This window comes from Erpetoichthys calabaricus, chromosome 9 (assembly GCF_900747795.2).
Source record: "Erpetoichthys calabaricus chromosome 9, fErpCal1.3, whole genome shotgun sequence".
NCBI classification, from domain to species: domain Eukaryota; kingdom Metazoa; phylum Chordata; class Cladistia; order Polypteriformes; family Polypteridae; genus Erpetoichthys; species Erpetoichthys calabaricus.
Genome location: NC_041402.2, coordinates 183,912,944 through 183,935,895, shown reverse-complemented (window position 1 = coordinate 183,935,895; position 22,952 = coordinate 183,912,944). Strand labels below are relative to the sequence as shown.

The following is a 22,952-nucleotide window of genomic DNA, read 5'->3' as shown; positions in this document are numbered from 1 at the left end:
TGTCTAAGTCTCTTTCTCACAGAGTCTACGGAGACCATTGATACATCGTATACATATACATTAATTCTGATTATTTTATTTACTTGTTGCATAGGGCTCTGCAGTGGTTAGTGTTGATGTCTCAAAGTTCTGACCTGTTTTTAATTCTCAAGCCTGTGCACAATCTATGTGGAATTTGCACACTCTTCCTGCACTTCCATGTCTGTTTGTTTATATTTTTTTTTCTTTGTTTTGGTACTATTATTTCTTAAGGAGTTTGTGTTATATTAATAGGTCATTCCGAATTTAAGAATGTCCTGAAGTAAACTGGCATTTTGTACCAGGTTGTTCCTGTTCCTTACTAATCATCCCCTCTACCCCACCAGGATCCTGAGGTTGGATTAAAATATAAACTTATCCACCAGTGTCCTGTTATTGCATTGACCAGAACCTTGAAATATTAAACACCATAAAACCTTCATTTTTTTTTATTTTTATTATAAACCTTGCTTGTTTGTCTAGTGAGCCGTCTCTCCTCGAATTGTTTTGATACTGGGATCATTTATCTCCAGGGACCCAGCAAACTGAGTGGCCTTTACAGACACATCCGCTCTGATGGCCTTGGTCTTTACTCATTAGCCGTGGCTCATATTTCAGGCTTTTTGATAATCCTGTCATATTGCACTGCCTGGACTTCCACTGAGCTGAGCATCACATCACCCTGTTTAGAGATTGTGTTACACCAGATTGTGCCAAATTATCAGGAGAGAACATCAATAATATAGGCCACTCCTATGGACTGCTAAGTTTTTGATGAATTCTGCAATGGGGCAGAGAAGGCCCAGAGGTCAAATAGCACTTCCAGCCAGGAGAATGGATCTTGTGGTTCCTTATTGGGATGGGTGTACTAGTATTGATTTGAACTGTTTTCCCTTTGCTCTCTGTTCTCCTTTACAGTAGCAACTGCTCATTACTGGCTTGTTTCATTCTGAGCCGACTACAAATTGGATTGTACTAGTGATGGCATTTTGGGCTGAACTAGTCAATTTGTAACATTTATTAATTTTTCTCATCTTCTTGGTCCATCAAAGTTAAAGTGAGGTGACATTTCTTCAGTAGTAATCTACAAATGAACCTTGGACACCGCACACATGCTTGCCTCAAGCCAATTGCAAGTTACCAGTCCGCCTCACCCAGGAGTGTTTGGGATATGAGTGCTAACCACACAGACACAGAAAGAATGTACACACCTCTCAAGGTGTTCCATTTCCAGATTCAAACCTGAACCCCTGTTTTAATATGAAACCTTTCACAGAGAGTCTCTAACATGTTTACATATATAAGCACTGTAGAGCAGCACAGGGGGACCATCATCTGGATGGAAGGAAAAAATAGGGGGTGGGTTGGGCAAGAAACCTCACTGGCAGGAACTGCAGAGTACACTAATGAGGAGCAGATGTCCGACTAAAAGAAATGTAAAATTGGGAAATGGCTGAACAGGAAACCAAACAAAACCAACAGAGAACTGAAGCCCCCCATTGCCAGACCGTCAGAGCAGTCCCTGTTTAGGGCTTATTTTTACAGTGACTTCGTACCATTGTGGCCGCTGAGGGCACGCTAAACTTGCATGTCAACCTTGCTGGCCCACCCCCACCCCTCCACCCCCCCAATGCTACAGACATGCTCAGGAATGAAGTTTGCTTTTCCAGGAATGTCTGGAATTAGAGAAAACATTGTAATTCAAATTTGCCTTTTTTGTAAACAAACAATGCTCAGCTTTGTCTGCTGCCATTATTTATTTCTTTTAATTCAATTTAAATAATTTGGAGCATCTAATCCTAGGATGGGTAGATAGAATATGGCTGGACTGTGGTTTCCGGTGGTGTTTGCCATGAATAACACTATATAAGAAGAGTTTGTTTTTCTCTCCCAAAAGTCTGTTACATTAGTTGAGCCTCTGAAACATGTTTGTGGCTGGTAGGTTTTGTTAATTTTGCTGTGAAAGGGATCACATGGTGGCACAGTAGTTAGCAGTGATGCCCCACACCTTCGGGGTCCTGGGTTTGATACCTGTCTTTGTGAGGTTTACAAGCCTTCTTAGACTGAGTGGGCTTGTATGTGTGAATGTGCCTAGTAGTGGATGGCACCACTAGTGGGTATTGATGTGTAATTTATTTCCATCAAGATTGGTTTTTGACTCCCCTTGGCCAAAATTTTATACAAAGTAATATAATACAGCAGCCAACTGAAGTGGTTAGCACTGCTGCCTTATAGATCCAGACTCCTGGGTTTGATTCCCATTCCTCACCATTGTCTGTCTTGCATTCATTCGTTCTTCCCATGTCTGAATGGAGTATGTGTATGTTAGGTAAATGAGTAAATTGGTCATTGAGTAAGGGATCTTGAGTATGTGCAGGGGTCTAGCAGTGGACTCTCACACTGTGTGTGTGTGTGTATATATATATATATATATATATATATATATATATGTGTATATGTATACTGTATATATACTGTATATATTTTTTTTATTATTTTATTTATTTATTATTTTTTGTGTGTGTGTATATCTCTCTATTATAATCAAAAAGTCCTGGGACGAGACATGACTTTTTCAGAGAGATACTTTCATGTCCCGCAAGACGATACTTTGTGCCAAGAGATTTAATCATGCCCAGGACCGGAAATAAAAGACAAAGAGTAGATGACAAAGTAGAACGTTGTAAAGAATTCAAAAACGATGGCGCGATGCACATGCAGAGCAGGTTAGAGATAATGGAAGTACTAAAATTCAAAAGTCTCAAAAAAATGATAGTAAAGATCAGATCACATTAACGCAAACAAAAGGAAATTATTACTAGATGAAATAACAGAACAGCGAAAAGAGATTGAATATATTGTTTGGATTTAAACTTTAAGTCAGAGACTTGTAGATCGTCAAATTCGTGTTGCCATCAGGGAAAATTAGTGTTTCTTCCCAATGATGAGGCGTATCTGCTAGAATTTAAATTTGTTGTTTGGTGAAAGTGAAATCCACATACGTGAAGGGCAGAGATGGGAAGTGGCTGGCATGTAGCACAGGCCGGGGGGGGGGGGGGGGGGGGGGGGGGGGGTGATGAGCGAAGCGATCAAAGTGATCAGGGGGCAAACCCCCCCCAGTGTGTGTGTATATATGTGTGTATACAGTTAGGTCCATAAATATTTAGACAGAGACAACTTTTTTCTAATTTTGGTTCTGAGCCCCTGAAATGAAGGGATTGTGTTAGAAAAAAGCTTCAGTTGCCTCACATTTTTAAGCAATCGTTTTGTTCACCCCACTGAATTAAAGCTGAAAGTCTGCACTTCAACTGCATCGGAGTTGTTTCATTTAAAATTCATTGTGGTAATGTACAGAACCAAAATTAGAAAAAAGTTGTCTCTGTCCAAATATTTATGGACCTAACTGTATGTATATGTATGTATGTATATATACACAGAGTATATTGTGTGTCTGTATGTATAATAATGGATTGACTTGAGTAAGGGGCATAATGGTGGCACAGTGGTTAGCACTGACAACTCCAATATCCCAGGTTGTAATCCTGGCCTGGTCCCTGTGTGTGTGGAGTTTGTTCATTCTCCCCATTCCAACACTGTTTTTTTTTTTTTTTTTTTCCCTCTGAAAATTTTGGTTTTCCTCATAAATCCCAAAGACATGACAGTTTAGCTATTTAATTCCTCTAATTTGGCCGTTCATGTGTAAGTGTGCCCTGTGACAGGGTAGCACTATCTGTAATTCCCATATTATGGCCAGTACTGCCAGTTTCAGGTAATATAATAAATAAGTGGCATTATTTCATAGTAATTGGCACTCCTGTCTCAAAGCTTGAGGATATCACATTTGAATCCTGCCTTGTCTATGTGTGTTTTTTTCTCGGGGTGCTTTAGTTTTTATTCTAAACGTGTATGTCAGAGGAATCGGTAACTCTCTGTTGGCCTAGTATGAACGTGCTCTGATATAGTCTGGAGATTTGCCCATCTTAATAAAGACTAAACATGAAAGACTACGGAGTCACTAGGAAGAGACTAATCAAAAGTTTGTGCAGGAAAGTGAGATCACTCCCCCTGATGCGGTACTTCACAGTAGCCACAAAAGAGGAAATGGCTACAGATCTGAAAGGAAGATCGGTTTAGAAGCGATGTCTGGCAACGTGGGTATGAAGAGCCAGGCAGAGAAATAAGACAATATTTTGAAACTACAACATGATTAAAGATGATGTGTCATCTGATTATATTCATCATGACATCCAGGAGATAGAAAGGGTTGCCAGCCTAAAAAGAAAATACCAGAAATTGGACAGAACAATTGAAATAGGGGAAAAAAAACAGGCAATTAGAGTGAAAAGATACAGGTCATCGAGGTCACCATGTAAAAATGTACAAACTAGAAGTGTGTGCACAGTGGGCAGGAGGAGAAACTGGTCAGTAATGTAAAAATAGGTTAGGACTTGTGTCATCTGACTCGTCTGCCTCAGAAGAAGCAGGACCTGAAACCGAGGGCAGGCCTGGAAGGAAATTTGACTAAATGGGGCATTAGAGCTATGAGTCTACTGAGGAAGAATACATCAGCTCCTCCATCTTTATATGGCGCCTTTCATAGCAAGCACTTTCACAGAGTGGATTACAACCTCGTCCATCAGTGATTTGTTATAAATGTCTTTTGCAAAGTGCTTTACTTAGAAAATCACCTTGAATTAATTAGTATTTTATTTGTCAGTTTAAGCAGTCAATCACAGTATAGCACCTTTCATAGCAAACCCAGCAGGCTGCTTTTAAATCTTAATATAGTGGCTTTCATTTTTTTTTTCCCCCCATAGTGAGCATGGCCAATACAATCAATAACTGACTGGTTTATCTGTGAACGCTCTGAGCTACTTTCCAGTCATAATTCAGTAACCCTCAATGTTTTTTACAGTCGATATTTATATATCACCACGTCAAATGAACACACGCAACATGTTCCTTACAGTCAATTTTTTGCATTTTTTTAAAACAGTATTTGTTTGACACCTTTGATTATAGGTACTTTTATAAGTGGATTTACAACCCGTCCTAATTTACGTCACATTTCTTAGAGATTACTCCTAATATATATTGTCTTTTGTCATATGCCAGGCCAAACATTAATTTATGATTGTCTACCGTGTTTCATAAGGACTACTGAGACATCAGAGAAGTGAAAAACTGATAACGCGCATCACTGAAGGGGGGAACTGAAAGTTTGAAGAGAAATCTAGTTTAAAAGACATTGTCACTAAAGTCTCTGTAGGTTGAGGAGACCCTGGAGAGGTGGAGATTTGCTCTAGAGAGGAGAGGAATGAAGGTCAGTAGGACCACCAAGACAGAAGACATATGTGTGAATGACAGGAAGGTCAGTGGAGAGGTGAGGATGCAGGGAGTAGAGTGGGGATTGTGGAAGAGAAGTGAAAAAGAGAGTGCAGGCAAGGTGGAGTGGGTGGAGAAGAGTGTCGGGAGTGATTTGTGACAGATGGGTATCAGTGAAAGGGAAGGTCTGCAGGATGGTAGTGAGACCAGCTATGTTGTATGGGCTGGAGACGGTGGCACTGACCAGAAAGCAGGAGACCGAGCTGGAGGTGGCAGAGTTAAAAATGTTAAGATTTACATTGGGTGTGACGAGGATGGACAGGATTAGAAATGAGGACATTAGAGGGTCAGCTCAGGTGGGAGACAAAGTCAGAGAGGCGAGATTGCGTTGATTTGGACATGTGCAGAAGAGAGATGATGAGTATATTGGAGGATGCCAAGGATAGACCTGCCAGGGAAGAGAAAAAGAGGAAGGCCTAAGAGAAGGTTTATGGATGTGGTGAGAGTAGACATGTAAGTGATGGGTGTAACAGAGCAGGATGCAGAGGACAGAAAGATATGGAAGAAGATGATCTGCTGTGGCAACTCCTAACGGGAGCAGCCTAAAGAAGAAGTCGCTAAAGTCTATAACCGTAAGCCCCAATCAGGGACTGTACTGGCTGCCTGGCATGTGGGTGGGAGGGTTCAATTCTGTCCTGGAGTCTTGGACAGCCTTTTGCATGTAATCGCTAATCTCTTTAATTTGGTTCTAAGTGATAGATTTTGGATGGCTTGGTGGTGCTGTGGCAGTGCTGCTGGCTTGCAGGAAGGAGTCTGGGCTTGATGTCCTGGGTGGATAAGCAGGTTAAGAAGGTGACTGGATGATAATTGTTTTGATGCTGTCCTTTTTACAAAGCCACTCCTGAGATGTGGTTCTAACCGGTTGAGGGGGCCCAAGGCCTGTGTTAATTCATTTTTCTGACCATACTTTACTTCTACCAACTGATTGGTAGATTTAAAAGATTTTTGCGTAGCCTCTTAACATCCTCCTCCTGTGTGCAAGTCTCGGTGTTACTTTACTTAAGAAAGAAAAACTGAATAGCAGAGGAGTCTGGCCATTAGTGGGAGTTTAACCTGTTTGTCCCCTGTGAGTGAGACACATCTGCCCACCCCAAAGCTGACTCTTCCACCTTCCCTCTGTCTCTCTCCTCTCGCAGTCCTGGCTGAATTACATATGCGAGTGTAAATGACTGCCATATAACCTTTATGGAGAAAATGAAAAAGAGTTGTGGCGCAGGGTTAGCAGGCTTGAGCATCCAGTCGAGAGACACAGTGTTATCCGGTAAGGAAGATGATGGAGACCAAATGAAAACGGAGCCATTTTAATTGGCAGAGAGTGTTGCCTTCACTCCTTCTGTGGCTGTTGCTGCTGTTTTGTTAACTCTTTCTGTTGATGATCTGCCAAAAGGTGGAAATGCCAGAGACAGAATGAGAAAACAGACTGAGAGATGGACGCTCCAAAAATCAAGGTCAGGGATTATTATGAAGGGAATTAGCCCAGTGGATCTTGGGCTGTTATCATCAAGAACACGGAGACACAGTTGGAAACAACTTGAGGGTGAATTTCGCACAAACGTTACGAGGTACAGTATGTCTTCATGCAGAGAGCCACAGACACTTGGAATAAAGTGAACAAGTAGTGTGGTAGACCGCAGGACTTTAGGGACCTTCGAAGTTAATAGGACTGATGAGCTTTGTTGGGCTGACTGGCCTGTACTTGTCCAGATTGTTCTTGCTGTCTAATGTGACATCACAAGTCATGACTTCCATTGTGTTAGCAACAGTGCACATACGGTATCGAATAATGGGGGAGCTCATAAGAAAGAGGAAATGGTGATGTGGCAAGGCATTAAAAGACCCTAAAAATGTTTCCGAAAGTGAAAAATAATTAAAAGGATTAGATCCCCTCACCTAACAAAAAAAAAAAATCTTTGAAAGCATCAAAAATGGAAAACGTATCCAAAATTATGAGAGTTCATACAGAGGTGGGTGATACGGGCTGACCAGTGCTGGGACAAAAGCAATACCCCCAGACTCATGGCGGATGTGTGGCCTGATTTGTGATTGGGCGGAGTGGTGGCTCTGAGGCTAGGGATCTGCACTGGCAATCGGAAGGTTGCCGGTTCGAATCCCGTAAATGCCAATAGGGACTCTGCTCTGTTGGGCCCTTGAGCGAGGCCCTTAACCTGCAATTGCTGAGCGCTTTAAGTAGTGAGAAAAGTGCTATATAAATGCAAACAATTATTATTATCTCTTTCAGGGCTGATGTTGACTTTTGTCGAAATTCAGGGACAGAGGACGGTAATCCGCTGTAAACGACGACAAAACTCGCCGTTATGTTTTAGCTCAACTCTCTTTGCTAGAAGGAAAGTTAGCTTCGTTGATTTGACCTTGATTCCCTGTGCATGTGTGAGTAGCGAAGAGCAAACAACCTCTAAAATGGCATCGACTTCTAACGAGAGACCAAAGTGAATGCACGAAGCAAAATAGTCCGTGGACGATGTTTTGTGTATTTTCGCCAAATTGGACTCTGACTTGCCAGAGTCCAATTTTGATGCAAGTGTTCTGAAGATGGAGATTGAAAACGAAAGTGAGGTAACTGTCTTCAGCTGATCGTGGTGCTGAACATGCTTGTGTAGCTGATAAGCCAACGGCAACATTCGCCTGGGAGGACCGCCGCTTATGGTGGCAAGAGGTACAAATCAGACTGTGTAGCACTGCCACGTGAAGACAGGCCAGGTAGCCGGCCCACCACGCTTTCATGCTGCCCCTACACAACCACCAGAGACGCTGAACAGGAGCTGACAGCAGCCACAACAATAGACGTTTTACATTGATTTACATGCAAAACCTTTGCTTTGTGTGCTTTTCAGAAAATGGAGTTGCCTGCAAAAAATATTCAGCCCTCAAAGAGTTACACTAAGTGGCAGCAGTCTTAGGGTTTAGTTGATTACTCAGCTGTTTGGGCACAGGTGCAGGTTTGGTGTGGATACTAAAATATGCGTCCATTTTCCAAATTCCCTTAGTCTGATTCACAATCTTGTACATACGCTGGCAGCTCCGGATGCAAGGCATGAACCAACCCTGCATGGGATACCAGAACGTCCCAAAACAACACGGTGTGGCTTCAGCATGTTCCTTATCAAACACTTGATCTTTATATAGCACCATTCTAGGATACAGTTGCTTCCCTGCTTTTGGCTTGGGTTAGGGTACAGGGCAGATGGGTACTACTCCTAATGGATTTGTGCATCTCTTCTCTCCGGGTGGCAGTTAGAGGGAATAATTTGTTTGTTTGGTCAGCAATTTCATCACATTTGGCCTCACGCCAGGCACCACGTTGACTCATTGTCACCGCGGGAGTGTTGAATGCCACAGCTGAATTGTTTTCATTTGCCTGTTTGTTTGTTATCTTTGAACCCTGGTGGCCAGTTGTCCGTTGGACTCGGCCGCCCCTTCCCCCTCCCCCACATACATAGCCAACTGCAGGCAGAGCGCTCCTGGCATGGAACTCCGGCGCTTGTGAAGCTGCTGTGACAGAGAGACTCCCTGCTGGGGCGCGGTTCCATTGTGCCGCGTGGCACCAAGGCCTGTGTTTTTGTTAATTCCCTAATGAGCAGCTCTGAGATCAGCTCGCGAATTGTGTTTATGTGTATGGAGCCAAGGTCAGCAGGAACTGGCAGTCGATCCTCTAATCGCTTTATTAAATGTTTTTCGCCATATGACATGAGAGGGAACGCCTTCTTAGCCGCCTTGGCTGTTGTGGCCATGCTGTCTTTTGGGTATCTTGGATGGTGGTTTTTGGGATACTTGACCCCCAGCTCCCCTTCTAGCAGTCTTGTTTTGTTTTTGTTTTTTGTTTTTTTTTGTCTTGTCAGCTGCACTCCAGTTTTCCAAGATGTACCTGTTAAGTGAACTGGTAACTCTAAATTGACCCTGTGTGGGTGTGTGCGCCCTCAGATGAACTGTTGGTGTTGCCAGAATGGGCACTGCCTCCTTGAGATGGTGAGCTGCTTTAGTGGATTAAAAATTGGATTGACAGCGGCTAAAATGACTTGATAAGGTGCTGCATAAAACAAATTGATAGTTTAGCATAGATAGATAGAACTTCAGAAAATGTATTTGTCTCCAGGGGGAATTTTGGCCTTTTCCAGAAGCTCTTTAAATATATAAATATGTAGATGAGTAAGTAAATAAAGTGTACATACTGTACATACATTTTGGTCTGGAGTAAGTGACAGAGTCATGTGGCAGACAGAAGGACTTTAAGAACTTTCAAAACTCGAAGGTCGAGTGAAGTGAATAGAACTGGTGAGATTTGTTGGGCTGAATGGCCTGTTCTCGTCCAGGTTGTTGTAATGAGCTATTAGACGGGTAAACTATTATGCTTACATTGCAAAATATGCTTGTTGGATGGAGGGGTACCCCACTGTGCCAACCCTTATGCAGGACTAAATAGCATGACCCATGGATGGGTGGACTTTATATGTATGACCGTGGGTGGAAGGCTTCCAGGACTGGTTGTCCAGGTTCAGGTGGGTACTGTGTGGTGCCACTGTGGTGTCAAACGGTATAACAGTACTTAGTGGGTATTGTTTAGCAGCCTGTCTAGTGCTGAACAGGGTGACAGTGTGCCAGTCTCATAAAGATGTTTTTCCATGTGAAGTTCAGTGCAACAGTTTTGGATGAGTTCTACTTGACACCTCAAGTGTGTTTGGATGGCATCAATGTACCATACTATATGACAGGGTTAAGTGACAGTTGCATACTACTTAATGCTACATTTGAGAACTAATGACATGAATGACACCTTTAGTGGAGTACAGTAGTAGGACATGAGAAGATGGGTGGTGCTTAGAGGTCCATGGAGAGAGAAATGACATGGTGATGGTGATTTATGGTGCCCTGTTTTGGCTCCAAGTACAATGAGATTAGCAGATGGGCTCTGCAGTGCATTGTGCCTCCTTGTTATTTTAAGTGTGATATGTCCAAAGACATGTGGCTTAGGTAGATCGATGATGCTAAGTTGGCAACAGTGTGTGTGGGTGTTTGCCCTGTGATGGACTTGGCACCCTGTACAGGGATTGTTCCTGCCTTGCATCCTGTGCTTGTTGTGATAGGCTCCCTGCTTGGGAAGAAGTGGGTTTGGACTCTGGATGGGTGGATGGTCAGGAATGGGGAGCTATGATGTAGTGTAGTGCCATATTGTTTAAACAGGATAGCAGCAGACCCAACAATCATGCGTGGTATGTTGGCGGTAAAACAGCATAACAAGGTTGGATGGACTCGGAGTGCAGTGCCCTGCGTGGAGTTCAATACTATGAAAGTGGGCAGCCGACCTGTTAAGAAGTATGACAGTGTCTTGCATTGAGACTCAAACGGGTTTAAGTCACATAACTGCCAGTTTAGTGGTTTGAAGGTTGGCAGTGGACTTGATGTTTTTCCATGTTAAGTTCAATGGTAGGTAGAAGGCTACTGAACTGTGCCTCGTGTGGAGTTTTTAATATCACAGTGACTGCTGGGTACAACATAGCACTTCTACTGCAGCACAGCTGTGAATGGCTTCTGTATAGCGCCTCATGAAAAATCCTGGGCTTTGTAGTTATTAGTGCCCCATGTTGAGTTTAGCGGTGTGCCAGTGATGGACTGAGAGTGCATAGTGCCCCTTAAGGAGGGTAAGCAGAATGGCTGTGGGCAGTGGACATACTGAATAGCATCTCATTGACTCTTGGGGTATGGCATAGTGCCCTGTGTGGGGTTAAATGACAGTGTGGCATAGTGGCAAAGGCTTTGAACTTCAGACCCTGGGATTATGTGTTCAAATCCCACTTCTGACCCTGTGTGACTCTGAGCAAGTCACTTCACCTGCCTGTGCTCTAATTGGGGGAAAAACAAAAAGTTCATAACCAATTGTGTCTCTCAGATGTTGCAAGTCACCTTGAATAATAAAGCAATACAATCTTTTCATATTTCTAAACACCAGAACAACATCCCCTCAATTATATATGAGGCTTTATATGTACCCCACAAGTATTTTTACAAATGAAATCCTGCCAGGTTAAGTGACTTTCCCATGGTGTGGATAAAGGCGTCAGCCAAATAAATAAGGGTGGCGCTGATGGGCACAGTGTAGTTCCCCATGTTCAATTAAATAAGGAAGGCCTACTGAATTTGACTTTAGTGGCTCGACTGGCTAACATGCAGTCATGCTTCATGCCCCTAACCAATAAACTTTGTTTTGTTTTTTGGGGTCCCTGCAATTGCCCCCACCCCCCCATTTAGTTTCCTTTTGTTTAGCCGATGAAGCTGGTAGCTTCCACCCTCTACATCCTCCCTATTTGAAAGCAGCACCCCTGTCCAAATTCTAATGTTTATAGGCGGTCAGCTGAAAGTTCTACACAAAAGGACAATTTAGTTTTGTTTTCTAGTGTGGAGATTTCTCAGACTTTCTGCTGTTTTTTGAATAATGAATGAGCAGATGAGGGTGAGTATACCCCTCTCATACGGGCACTCAATCCACCCTATTGTTGTCATAGCATGGCAGCTCCTTGTAACTGCTGCAAGGAAACAGAAGGCCCTGCAATATACAGTAAAGGATGATTAGCACACTTGACTGACTCTGCCCCAGGAGTACAGGCAGTTAGGCCCTTTGCAAAAAATGATCACAAACCCCTCCCCTCCCCTGGGCTGGAGTTTGGGACCCCATGTGCGGGTGACACAGCGCACACATGACTTGTCAGCCTTTGTTTTGCGCAGCACAAAGAAGGCATTGATGGCCATTAATCCCATGAGTGGTGCTCACCGAAGAATGAGGAATGCTCTGGAATTTCTGCTCAATGCCAATAGAAATCTTTTCTAGCCTTGTGATGTCCTCTCTCCCATTGGCAGAATTTTGATCGAAATGGCACTTACCGCATCGGGTCCCAGGATACCAAGCTGCATGAAAGCCCAATAGTTTAGAGTGCACCCTGAGATCTCTCAAGGAGAGGAAGCTTGGCATTCAAGGCAGGGACCCAGCTAATGTGGAGTCCCTAAGTGTGCGAACACAATATTATATAATGGGAGTCCCAGAAACCCAAAACCCCTTACCTAACCCCCACCGGAGTATAGAGTAGATGACACACCCTGACGCTGGTGTCTGTGCTAATGAGAATGTGAGCCCTGATGTCCCATAAATTGTGTGCCAGAGCAAATGTGAGCCATTGCGTTCCCCTTGAGTGAAATAACTGACAAGTGGTCTGCAAGTTACATCCTATGGTTAAATTGAGGGTGACTGGTGTGGGCACATGGGGGACCTTATAATGTGATAAATGAGACTGATGCCCCCCAGAGTATGGCAGCACACTGGAATCTGGTTATGTTAAGGGAAAGATTGTGTGGTCTGGTGCCCCCCAAGACCTGCACAGTAGAGTCTGTGATAAGGAGAAAAAGGAAAATGTGAGACATAGCGCCCCCTAGAGTGAGATGAATGACAGCCGACATACACACAGAGACCTTGCTAATATAAGGCTTAAGAATTTGCAGTTTGGTGCCCCCTAGAGTGTGGCAGTTGTCAGCATACTGCATAATGGCTTCAGGAATAATGTGTGGGATGAGAATGTGAGGAATGGCAGCACATGATAGTCTTGAAAAAATGGACTCTTTGCTAATATGTAGGGTGAGAATGTAAGGCCCGGTGGTCACTGGGGTGTAGTAGCACTGCAGGAATGCAATGTATGGCGCCCCCTGGAGTGCACTGCTACCCAGCTGGACTGTAGGCTAATGTTCAGTATAAGAATGTGAGGGCCGATGCCCCCTTGGAGTGTGGTAACAGATAGCCGACTTGCACACTGGGAAGCCGTTACGGTATCTGTCAATAACAGACTTCAGTGGGGACAGCAGAACGCTGCAGCAAAAGCAGAGATGGCACTTATTGTTGTCACCCTGAGGAGTGGGAGAACAGTGGCAGGTGTGGTCAGCAGAGTGCAGCATTTAATGGACTTTAGCATTTCAGTGTCTTCTCCTGTAGTCTCCCGCTTCCCTTTTTTAATCGTGTGCGTCACAAAGGCTGCACCTGTTTTTGTCTACTGCATTCTTGCCTGTTTGTATGTGAACATTTTGCTTTCATAGCCAAGAGGAGTGGAAGAAGTGTCACTGTGTCAGTCAGTAATGTGCACTTCATTGTATCACCAAGCCTTTCACTACAAACATCTTTTTGAAGTTAGCCATTGTAAGCTCAGTCAGACTTGATCTTAATGGAGTGTCTTAATTGGCACACAAAAGTGGTGGCGTGAGAAGTCCAAGTGTCAGCTGTAAAGATGTAAAGGGAATAAAAGATGGAGAAGGTACAGTCGTGAGAAAAAATAAGAACGCCCCATGAAATGTGATTTTTTTTTTTTTTTTTTTTTTTTAACCACATATTTGAAAAGACAAAGATGAAGATCTACTGTCTGCCTGGTCAAATATGTTGAGAAAACAAATGATTTCCATGGAGTGTACTTACTTTTTCACATTTTTTATATGATGGTGGCAGACCTGATCCAGCAGTATTGTGAGGTTCAGAGAGTGGACAGTAAGGGCACTGGGGCCTTCCCACCAATTCTGTACTTCTATGTGTTTGCAAGCCCCCCTTGCCCCCCAGTAGTTATCAGTTCTTTCCACTGAGGCTAACAGTCTGTACTCTACTGGTAAGTCTGGAGCAGGGCAGCCAGAGTGGGGAGACTTGAATGGGCAATTGGATGAAGCTAGTGTACCGGCCCTAGGGGTACTAGAGTGCCACCCCCTCAGGGAAGTGACTGTACCAATTTGTATTTTTATTTCCTGCCATGTACACAAATCCAGTGCATTCTCAACTTCTCTATGCACTTGCTGTGGACTTTTTTTGGGGGGGGGGGGGCGTTGTTGTGGCTTTGCCATGAGGGCACTTCATTATCTGGGGCAGATCATCTCACCACATCCCAGAAGACCCAAAATTAGGTGAATAAAAGGGAAGATGTCATTGTTTGCCACAGCAGGTTTAGGTTAGGCTTGTTGCTACAGCGGCTTTCAAAGAGCAGAATGAGTCACTTTGTATGTGTGTGTGTTGTGTTGATGCCCGGTTTCTGTTTGTACGCAGTATGTGTGAGTGCACACATGTGGTATGTGAGAGGGAGAGTGTGTGTGTGTGTGTGTGTGTTGGAGGACCATAACTACACACACTGAAAGGCGGCCACAGGGCAACAAATGAGAAAATGTGCCATTTGTCACAGCTCTTATCTGTGCTCTTCTGTGTCATCTGTCAGGGAGCTCCCTTCTGTGCACTCATCGCCATGGCGATGTGCCAAATGGATACCAAATAAGGGACAAGGAGAAAACCTGCCATCTCAGCCTGTGCTCCCTCCTGTCTTTACCTTACCTCTGTGTCTCCCTGAGTAAAGGAAGCCACCGTATCCCTTCAGGATTCTCCCCTGGGGCTTTTCATATCAGTCTGTGGATTTATCACATCTATCAGGTGTGCGTCTGTCTGTCTGCATGCATGTGTGCCTACAATGCCTGCTGGCGCTACAGTGAAACTGGCTCTTTCACACCTTCTTCTTTTCTTTTTTCTTTTTAACGTCTACATTGTAGGCTCTAAGAGGCCGGAAGGCTATGTATCTGAAAAGATGCGTTTCACTCCATGACACTGGTTAGAGTGACTTGCTTAGGGTTTTCTCGGGCTGGGAGATGGAGTGGTCCTACCTATGGTAAAGCACTTGCACTGCGGTGACAAAAATATGCAGCTCTTGTACCGTGCATAGTGGCAGGTGCTCTATAAAAAGAAGATTGATTGATTTCTTTTGTTATAAAGTCTGTAGAGGAAGGCCATCAAACCACGAAAGCTTCCTGCGAAGAGCTCATGTGCATTGATTTGATTGGGGGCTGGTGCTGGTATGAGGAGGGATACGAGAAGACAAAGATTTGCGTATCTTGGGTGCACTTCACTTAGACTAATCCCCAGTACTTGTCACAAGAATTTAAGTGTCTGAATGTGTGAGTGAGAGAGAGACACACACACACACACACACACACACACACACACACACACGGACATTCCCTTTGATCCTCCCCTCCCTGCATTTCATCCCCTTTTTATTTATTAATCAATGCCTGTTAGTTGAGCCTCATCAAGGAAAGTTCTTTAATTAATGACTACCCTGCTGCTGCCACTATCTTAAAACCAGCACAGCCCAGTTATCATTTGGTTTCCATGGTAACTGGTCAGGAGACCGCCAGTTACTTGAGCGTGTGGGATGGTGGGGGAGGGGGGGTTTGGGGGTGCTGGGGGGTTGGCCAAAGTGATTATTTGTTTGGTGAACTCCTGAAATTGCTGGGGGTATGTCATTTAAACAGTAAAGCCAACTGCTGTGCCCACACCTGACTTTGTGGGGGTGTTTTTTTTTTTTTTTTTTTTTTTTGGAACTTCCTTAAAAATTTCCACTTTTGCTAAATTTAATGTATTTTTTTTTCTGTTTCTCTCCATTGCCCAACCACAAACTGAAATCCTTTTTTCCGATAGCAGCGTGTCACTTTCCGCTAGGGAAGCCCACATGTCGCCCTGCACGTTGGGCCACCAGAGGAGTCCCTTCAGTGGCTGAGGGGCTTGGCGTGCTGGACGGCTTGACGTAATCCCGCTGACGCTCTCCTGCCCTCCCCCGCCCTATCTGCAAGTCAGCAGTTTCGGTTAAGTTGTCAGGCAAAGGCCATAAACAAAACAAGGCTTGTTACCCGGGGAGAAAAATACTGGGATTTCTACAGAATGATATTTTCTATTTTTAACCCTGTCTTATTCAATGCATTAACCGGTGAAAGATATAAAAAATAATATAAGTAAATTATAAATAAATATATATATATATATATATATATACAGTATAATATAGTGTTTGTCTCAGCGAGGACCATTATGAGGTGTTTTACCTTAAATCAGAAGAAAATAAGAGCATAATAAATTTGGCAGATGAGATGAGACCGTTCAGTCCATTTGTCACTCGTTTGTTTAGCTAATAGCTAAGTTCTCTCATAATCTCATCCAGAACCCTGAACCCCTGAAAGGTGGTCAACTCCTCCACGTCTCGGTAGTTTGTTTCAGATTCCTACATAAAGAAGTGCTTCCAGGTTTCAGTCCTAAAGTTTTGGGGCGGAGTGGTAGCTCTGAGGCTAAGGATCTGTGCTGGTATCCAGAAGGTTGCCGGTTTGAATCCTCGTCACTGGCAAAAAGAGATCCTACTCGGCTGGGCCCTTGAGCAAGACTCGTAACCTGTAATTGCTCCAGGGACGCTGTACAATGGCTTGACCCTGCACGCTGACCCCAAGTGGTATGTGAAAACTAACAAATTCCTAATACAAGAAATTGTATAAGGCGAAATAAAGAACAACAAAAATAAATAAATAAATGCATTTCCTCTTAAGTTCCACTGGTGTCCCCGAGTACGGTCACAGTTAGTTATCTCATTGTATTGTAGAAAACGACTGTGTCACAATGCAGCAACAAAGCAAATGAGACTACTGAAAAAGAAAAATGGGACATATAAAATTATAAAAATTCAATTTTTTATATTGTCTTTCACAATAAACAGTATAATGTATAATGTGGTGTTTTTATTTAATTTATAAAGTGAATGAATTGTTCAACACAAAAGAAAGACAGCAGGGTGGCATGGTGGTGCAGTGATTAGCACTGTTAATTTATAGCTCGAGGGTTCAAATCTCGTGCCTTTTCACTGTCAGTGTGGAGTTGGCACATTTTGCTCATATTTATGAAGATGATTTCCTCCAGATGCTCCTCTTCTCCCATTCCTCCAATTCCTGCATGTTCAGTTAATTTGCCCCTGTGTGTGTGTGTGTGTGTGTGTGTGTGTGTGTATGTATGGGGGGCTGTGCCTTGTGATAGACTGACAACCCGTCCAAGGCTGGTTTTCACCTTGTGGCTCTTAACCTTGAACTGGATAAGTAAGTTAAAAAATGGGTGGGGTGAGGTGTTATATAAGGCCTTTCACAGTAAGCAACTTCATGAGATGCTTTATGAGGCAAACAAAAATGATTGTGTATATATATAAAAAGGCAAATATAACAAAAATAATGATGGATTTTTTTTCAAAGTAGGTACTCCAAAAATAGTCTTTTTTTTAAACATAGTTACAGTATTTTCACAGTTAGATAGACAGAAGGCTGTTTACAAGGTAAACAGAAAATGATTTCAAAAAAATGTAAAGAAATACCATCAATTTTTATGTACTGTACGTTCTTTTGCAGTGTGATAAAGCACAATGTTCTTTACATAGACAAGAATTGGTATTAAAAAATATATATATATATAAAAAAAAGAACTGGGAGGCACATTGGTGCAGTCGTAGCACTGCTGCCACTCAACAAGGAGGTCGGGTTTGTGTTCCAGGTCCTTCCTGTGTGGAGTTTGCATGTTCTCCCAGTGTCTATGTGGATTTCCTCTGTGTGCTCCAGTTTTCCTCCAACAGTCCAAAGACATGAATGTTAGGTGAACTGGCAATGCTACGTTAGCTCTTTGTGTGTGAATGTGTCCATCCTGTGATGGACTGGTGCCCTGTCCAGGGATTGCTTGCTGGGATAGGCTCCAGGTTCCTTTGGATGCTGTTCAAGATAAAGTACTTTTGGAAAGCGAATAAATGATATAAAACAGAACACAATTGTTAATTTATACATCAAATGCTATTAATAGGTGCTAAACTTATGAGTGCGCTCCAGGATAAAATGCATATCCATCCAGTCCATGAAAACGTCCGCCCTTGATAAACTCGTTTAGTTTGTCTCCAGGTTGCAGCCTACCCCTGCAGTTTTAGATGCAGACAGGAGCGCCTGCCCTTTGTGCTGCACACTCACACTGAGCCAATTTAACATTTTTGCACTAGCCTGGGGTGTTGGAGGACAACTGGAGAATCCAGAGGAAATCGCACAGCAACAAAGGGAGAACGTGCAAACTCCACTCAGACCCCTGGATTTGTGATGGGACGGCGCTGACCGTCACACAATTGTAGTTCTCTTATAATGAGAATATAAATAAAATGATGGAGGCCAAAAAACACAAATGAAGATGTGGGGCTGTGCATTTTGATGGGGGGGTTTTGAGAGTGGTCACCATTTCAGTTTTCATGTAGCTCCCTCATTTCGTCTACACATAGTCACACTTTTACAGGCCTGTTTGAACTGCAACAGCTCGCCAAACATGGAGCCACACATGAGACTTAAATCCAGATTATGTTATGGTCTGTTTTATGGCTTTGAGCAGTCAGCAGCCCCCTGCTTGTACTTTATTTGCTAGTTTAGGGCATTTCCCCCACCTCTGAGTACCTCTGGTCTGCATTTGTTGTAGCTGGTTTTTACAGGCCGTTATGTTAAACTTTACTTGTGAAAGACGCTATATGAAACTGGCTGACTGATTGACCGATACCCTTGTGACTTCTTTATTTTGTCCTCATGTATTTTAATGAACTGACACTTAACAAGGTCAGCTCCAAACTGTACCTATGTTTTAGTGGTGTGGTCACACATTTATTATCTGCATGTTGCTTTGCGTAAAGCCATAAATCTCTGGAGTAAGGGTGATGAGGACTATGTTTGGCTGCTCTACAGAGATATCAATGGCCGGATCAGGCACCTGGAATTCATCAGTGCTGCCGGGAATGCAAGGCAAAGTTGTGGTTTGTGGTCATGGCTATGGGAGCCACCGTGACCGCCCTGAGCTGTCTGATAGGCGCAGCTTGAATCAGAGCCTTGAATCACAAACCCTTCCTGCCACAACAAACTTCGAGGCGCCGACCAATCCCCGAGCACGAGTTCAAGACCTCGCTTAATCCAATGAGACGTCTCCATGTCTGCTGTTTTCCTGAGTGAGATAACGGTGAGCTCAGGGAAAATTGTCTGGCTAGCAATTTACAGCAGACCCCCCCAACTCTACAATAGTATTTCTTCATTGGTCAGCATTGCAGCAAATAATAGCTTGAAATGGACCCAAAAAACTGTCCTGACGGTCTTGGTCAACACCTGGTGTTCAGTCCTGAAGTCTTTTGTGGCTGGCAATGGTCGGCTCCCATCAGATGGACTGTCTGACTTTCAGTTTAGTTTGCAGCTTTTAGTTCTCAGTCTGGAGGTGACAGCAGCACTCTGTCACCAGCAGTGGCATATTGGCATGAACTGAGGAGCTACATACTTAAAAGTTCTTGTTTTGAATGTTTCTACATACAAATGGATTCTTGTCTGGTTTGTAAAACACCTTTTGATGGTCTGTTTTTGTGAAGGACGCACTATAAAATAAAGATTGATCAGTTGATTGGTAGATGGACAGCATGGTAGAGCAGTGGCTATGCTATTGCCTAATGGATCCTGCTTCCTGAGTTTTTCTGTCCCTGCTCAGTTTGTCGTTGTCCATGTGGAATTTGCATGTTCTGCCTGTTGTCTGTATGCGTTTAGCACCCACATCTCCAAAGCATCTCTTATGTGGCCCTTTTTGAGTGTGAGTGTGTGTGTTTGTGCACATCCGACCTGGATGTCCTCAATTAATTCTCTCTAGCTTTGGCTTCTTAATTTAGGTACCACCACCCCACGCCAGTTGATCTGCTCTATACTTCTAAAAACAGGGTAAAGACCCCTTCCCATTCCATTTTATACCTGTCCTATCAAACAGACATTTACCAATATTTTGGGTGTGTGTTTGTCTCTCACCTCTGTCCCAATGAAGAAAGGCGCCATTTAACTTTAGGACATACGCTGGAATTGCTGAAATCTGTAGTTGAGCTAACCTTTCCAAAATGGTAGTCCCTTTCAATATTGCAGTGTGAAACTTGCCTTCATCTGTTCCCTTGGGTTTCTTTTGTTTATGCCCCTATTGCACTGTAGAAAAACCCCAGGAGTCTCTGCTCAGAATGCTTTTGCCTCTTTCTACAGAACTCAACCCAGGAGATTGGGGAAGAGGTAGAGGATGGAGCCATTTACACCATCACCCTGAGGAAAGTGCAGCTTCACCAGGCCGCCAGCAAGGGCCAGCGCTGGCTGGGGGTGAGTATGGGCTAACCAGTCGCCCCATTTAATGGCATTTTGTAAGTAAAGCACATGGGTTCTGATGATGTTATTGGACCCTACTCTCTGACTGTTCACTTTTACTTTGTCCCGGCTCAGGTGGAAACCGAAGCAGCACTCAATCTGTACGAAACATGCAAAGTACGCACCATCAAAGCAGGCACACTGGAGAAGCTAGTGGAGTATCTGGTGTCCGCATTCAAAGGCAATGACTCCACCTATGTGACCATATTCCTGTGCACTTACCGGTCCTTTGCCACCACTAAGCAAGTCCTGGATCTCCTGCTCAACAAGTATGTCGTTTACTTCCCTTCAGCTGTGCACACACATCTTCCCAACATTCCCATATTTGATTTCATGCTGGGCCTTTCCTAGAAATAACAACTGTGGTGAAAAGTCTACTCGGGGTGCTTCTATGAGAGCAGCATACACTTCACCATTAAATATAAGGCTTCTGCTAAACTCATACACCTATGGTTTCATGGATTGTAGCTGTTAGCCATGGGAATTATGCTGGGAATGAGTGTTGCCAAAAAACAAAAGTCTGACTATTCTCTGTCAAATCTCTAAAGTATATCAAACAAATTTCTACTCTAAACAGCCGTCTTCTTTTCCTTCAAGGTATGCCAAGCTCCATTCCAGTGGAGAGGGCTCCAGACCGACTGGAGATGACCGGACCGAACTGAAAAAGTAGGTGGAGCAGGGGCAAGGGCCCAGGGTTTGGGTGGAGACAAAAGAAAGTGAGTCTGGGAGAGTGGAAATGACTGGAAGTTCGAGGAAAGAGAGGCCAGTAGGTGGGGTGGCCTTTGGTCTCTTGAAACTGTTACTCTGTGACACCATGGAGATGGAGGGGCAAAGATGTATTTTTGTGGAGAAGGGAGTATTGAGATTTGGCTATGTTGAACTTGAGATCGTGGGGCTTTGTTTGGTTGGGAGTTGGGGGTATATGGGGTGGGGGTCGGTCAATTACATCTATATGGAGAAAGCAATTCTAGGTGTCCATGAAGATAAGGCTCTTTTTGCTCTGCTGTATTATTTTAGAGACAAGTGAAGGACATCTCTTTGGAAGAAATGGTTTCATTTATATCTAGGTAGATGAAGAAAGAGAAAGGCCTAAGAGAAGGTTTATGGATGTGGTGGGTGTGACGGAGTAAGATGCAGAGAACAGGAAGATACAGAAAAAGATGATCCGCTGTGGCGACCCCTAATGGGAGCAGATGAAAGAAGAAGAAGATGATGATGATGAAGTCAGAGTTAGTCATGGTTGTCTTGGAGCTCTAGTATAGGCTGTGGGGCTCAGTTGTGCCTCAAGGCTGCTTTACATCTATTTGCAGATAATGGGCTACTGGAAATCGGTTTTATTATTTGGTAGAATTTGGAGATGAGAGGGCTTAGTTTTTTTTTTTATATGGTTTGCCATTAAGTGTATGAGACTTGTACTAAAAATCATTTTTTTGTAAAAATTGTGATGATCCTTCTATGCTATAATGCTTTCAAGGAAGTTTCCTTCAGTGAAATCTAAAAGTATATTGGTTACGACTCTTTGGATGTCTGCAGTCACTAATTTCACGATATGCTTGTGTCTATAAAGGTATGTTGAAACTTGAACTCTGGGAATGCAGTGCCTCAGTCCTGCCTGTGCAGAGATAATGGGGTCTTTGGATGATAGGCGCCAAGTTATATGAGCATGACATGGGATCTCACATCCAGGGGCACAGTTAAACCTGCATGCAGATGTTAGTTTTAAGGTTTATTTTATGTGCTTTGTTAGCAAGGGTTCAGTTCAAAGTCAGTATGAAGCTAGAGTTATATCATTGTGGAGATCATGGGATTGTGTTCTATTAAGTTCAAGACAGGGGAACTTAATTATGTATGTTTTGGGATGAGATCAGCTCCGTCATGTTTCTGTTATATGTCTGCAGATGAGTGCATTTTGTTACTTTGGTACACCTTATAAAAATGGCAGAGCTCAAGACATCACTGTGCTGATAACAGAGTCAGGTTTAGGTATGTCATCGTGTGGGAATCAGGCCTTAATAGCAACATGGAGTCAGGGGACAAATTAAATATTTTTAAAGGTAGCGCGATCTTATGACTCAGTTATATTATCTAACAGTTTTTCACAGCTTAGTTATGTTAATATGTTGGGGGTACACCAGTTAATCTAAAGAGATGGAGAGATGGGGCTTCAGTTTCAGCTGGTTAAAGACTTTGTTAAACTGCTAGAAATCAGGTGATGCTCTTTCACTGTGTTTGTGCAGGTACTCTTAGTTGAGATATCAGGATTTTAATTTTGTTTAGGCTTAGTAAGTTTTAATTGATTATGGTTGTATGGAGTTGGGATGTTTTAGTGGGTTGGTGTCGGCACTCATTTATACTATGGGGAGTCGGTGATTGAGGTGATGCTGAGGACAGCTCCCCAAGTCTGCACTCTTTGTAGCGTTTTGAGTCGAGTTGTACCAAGAAAGGTGCTATTGAAATAAATCTAGATTGATTCTAAGAGCTCGAAATATTAAGCTTGTTTT

At 43.3% G+C, this 22,952-nt stretch overlaps 1 protein-coding gene across 4 annotated transcripts in view; it reads left to right on the top strand.

Annotated features, from left to right (window-relative positions):
* The window catches only part of LOC114656944 (ral guanine nucleotide dissociation stimulator-like), a 190,648-nt gene that overhangs the window by 131,339 nt on the left and 36,357 nt on the right, over positions 1-22,952 (top strand). For all 4 annotated transcript variants that reach the window (XM_051931793.1, XM_051931792.1, XM_051931791.1 and 1 more), the window contains exons 2-4: positions 20,296-20,406; positions 20,527-20,720; positions 21,049-21,117. In XM_051931793.1, coding sequence (XP_051787753.1) covers positions 20,296-20,406; positions 20,527-20,720; positions 21,049-21,117 — 374 coding nt within the window. The remainder of the gene's footprint in view (positions 1-20,295; positions 20,407-20,526; positions 20,721-21,048; positions 21,118-22,952) is intronic.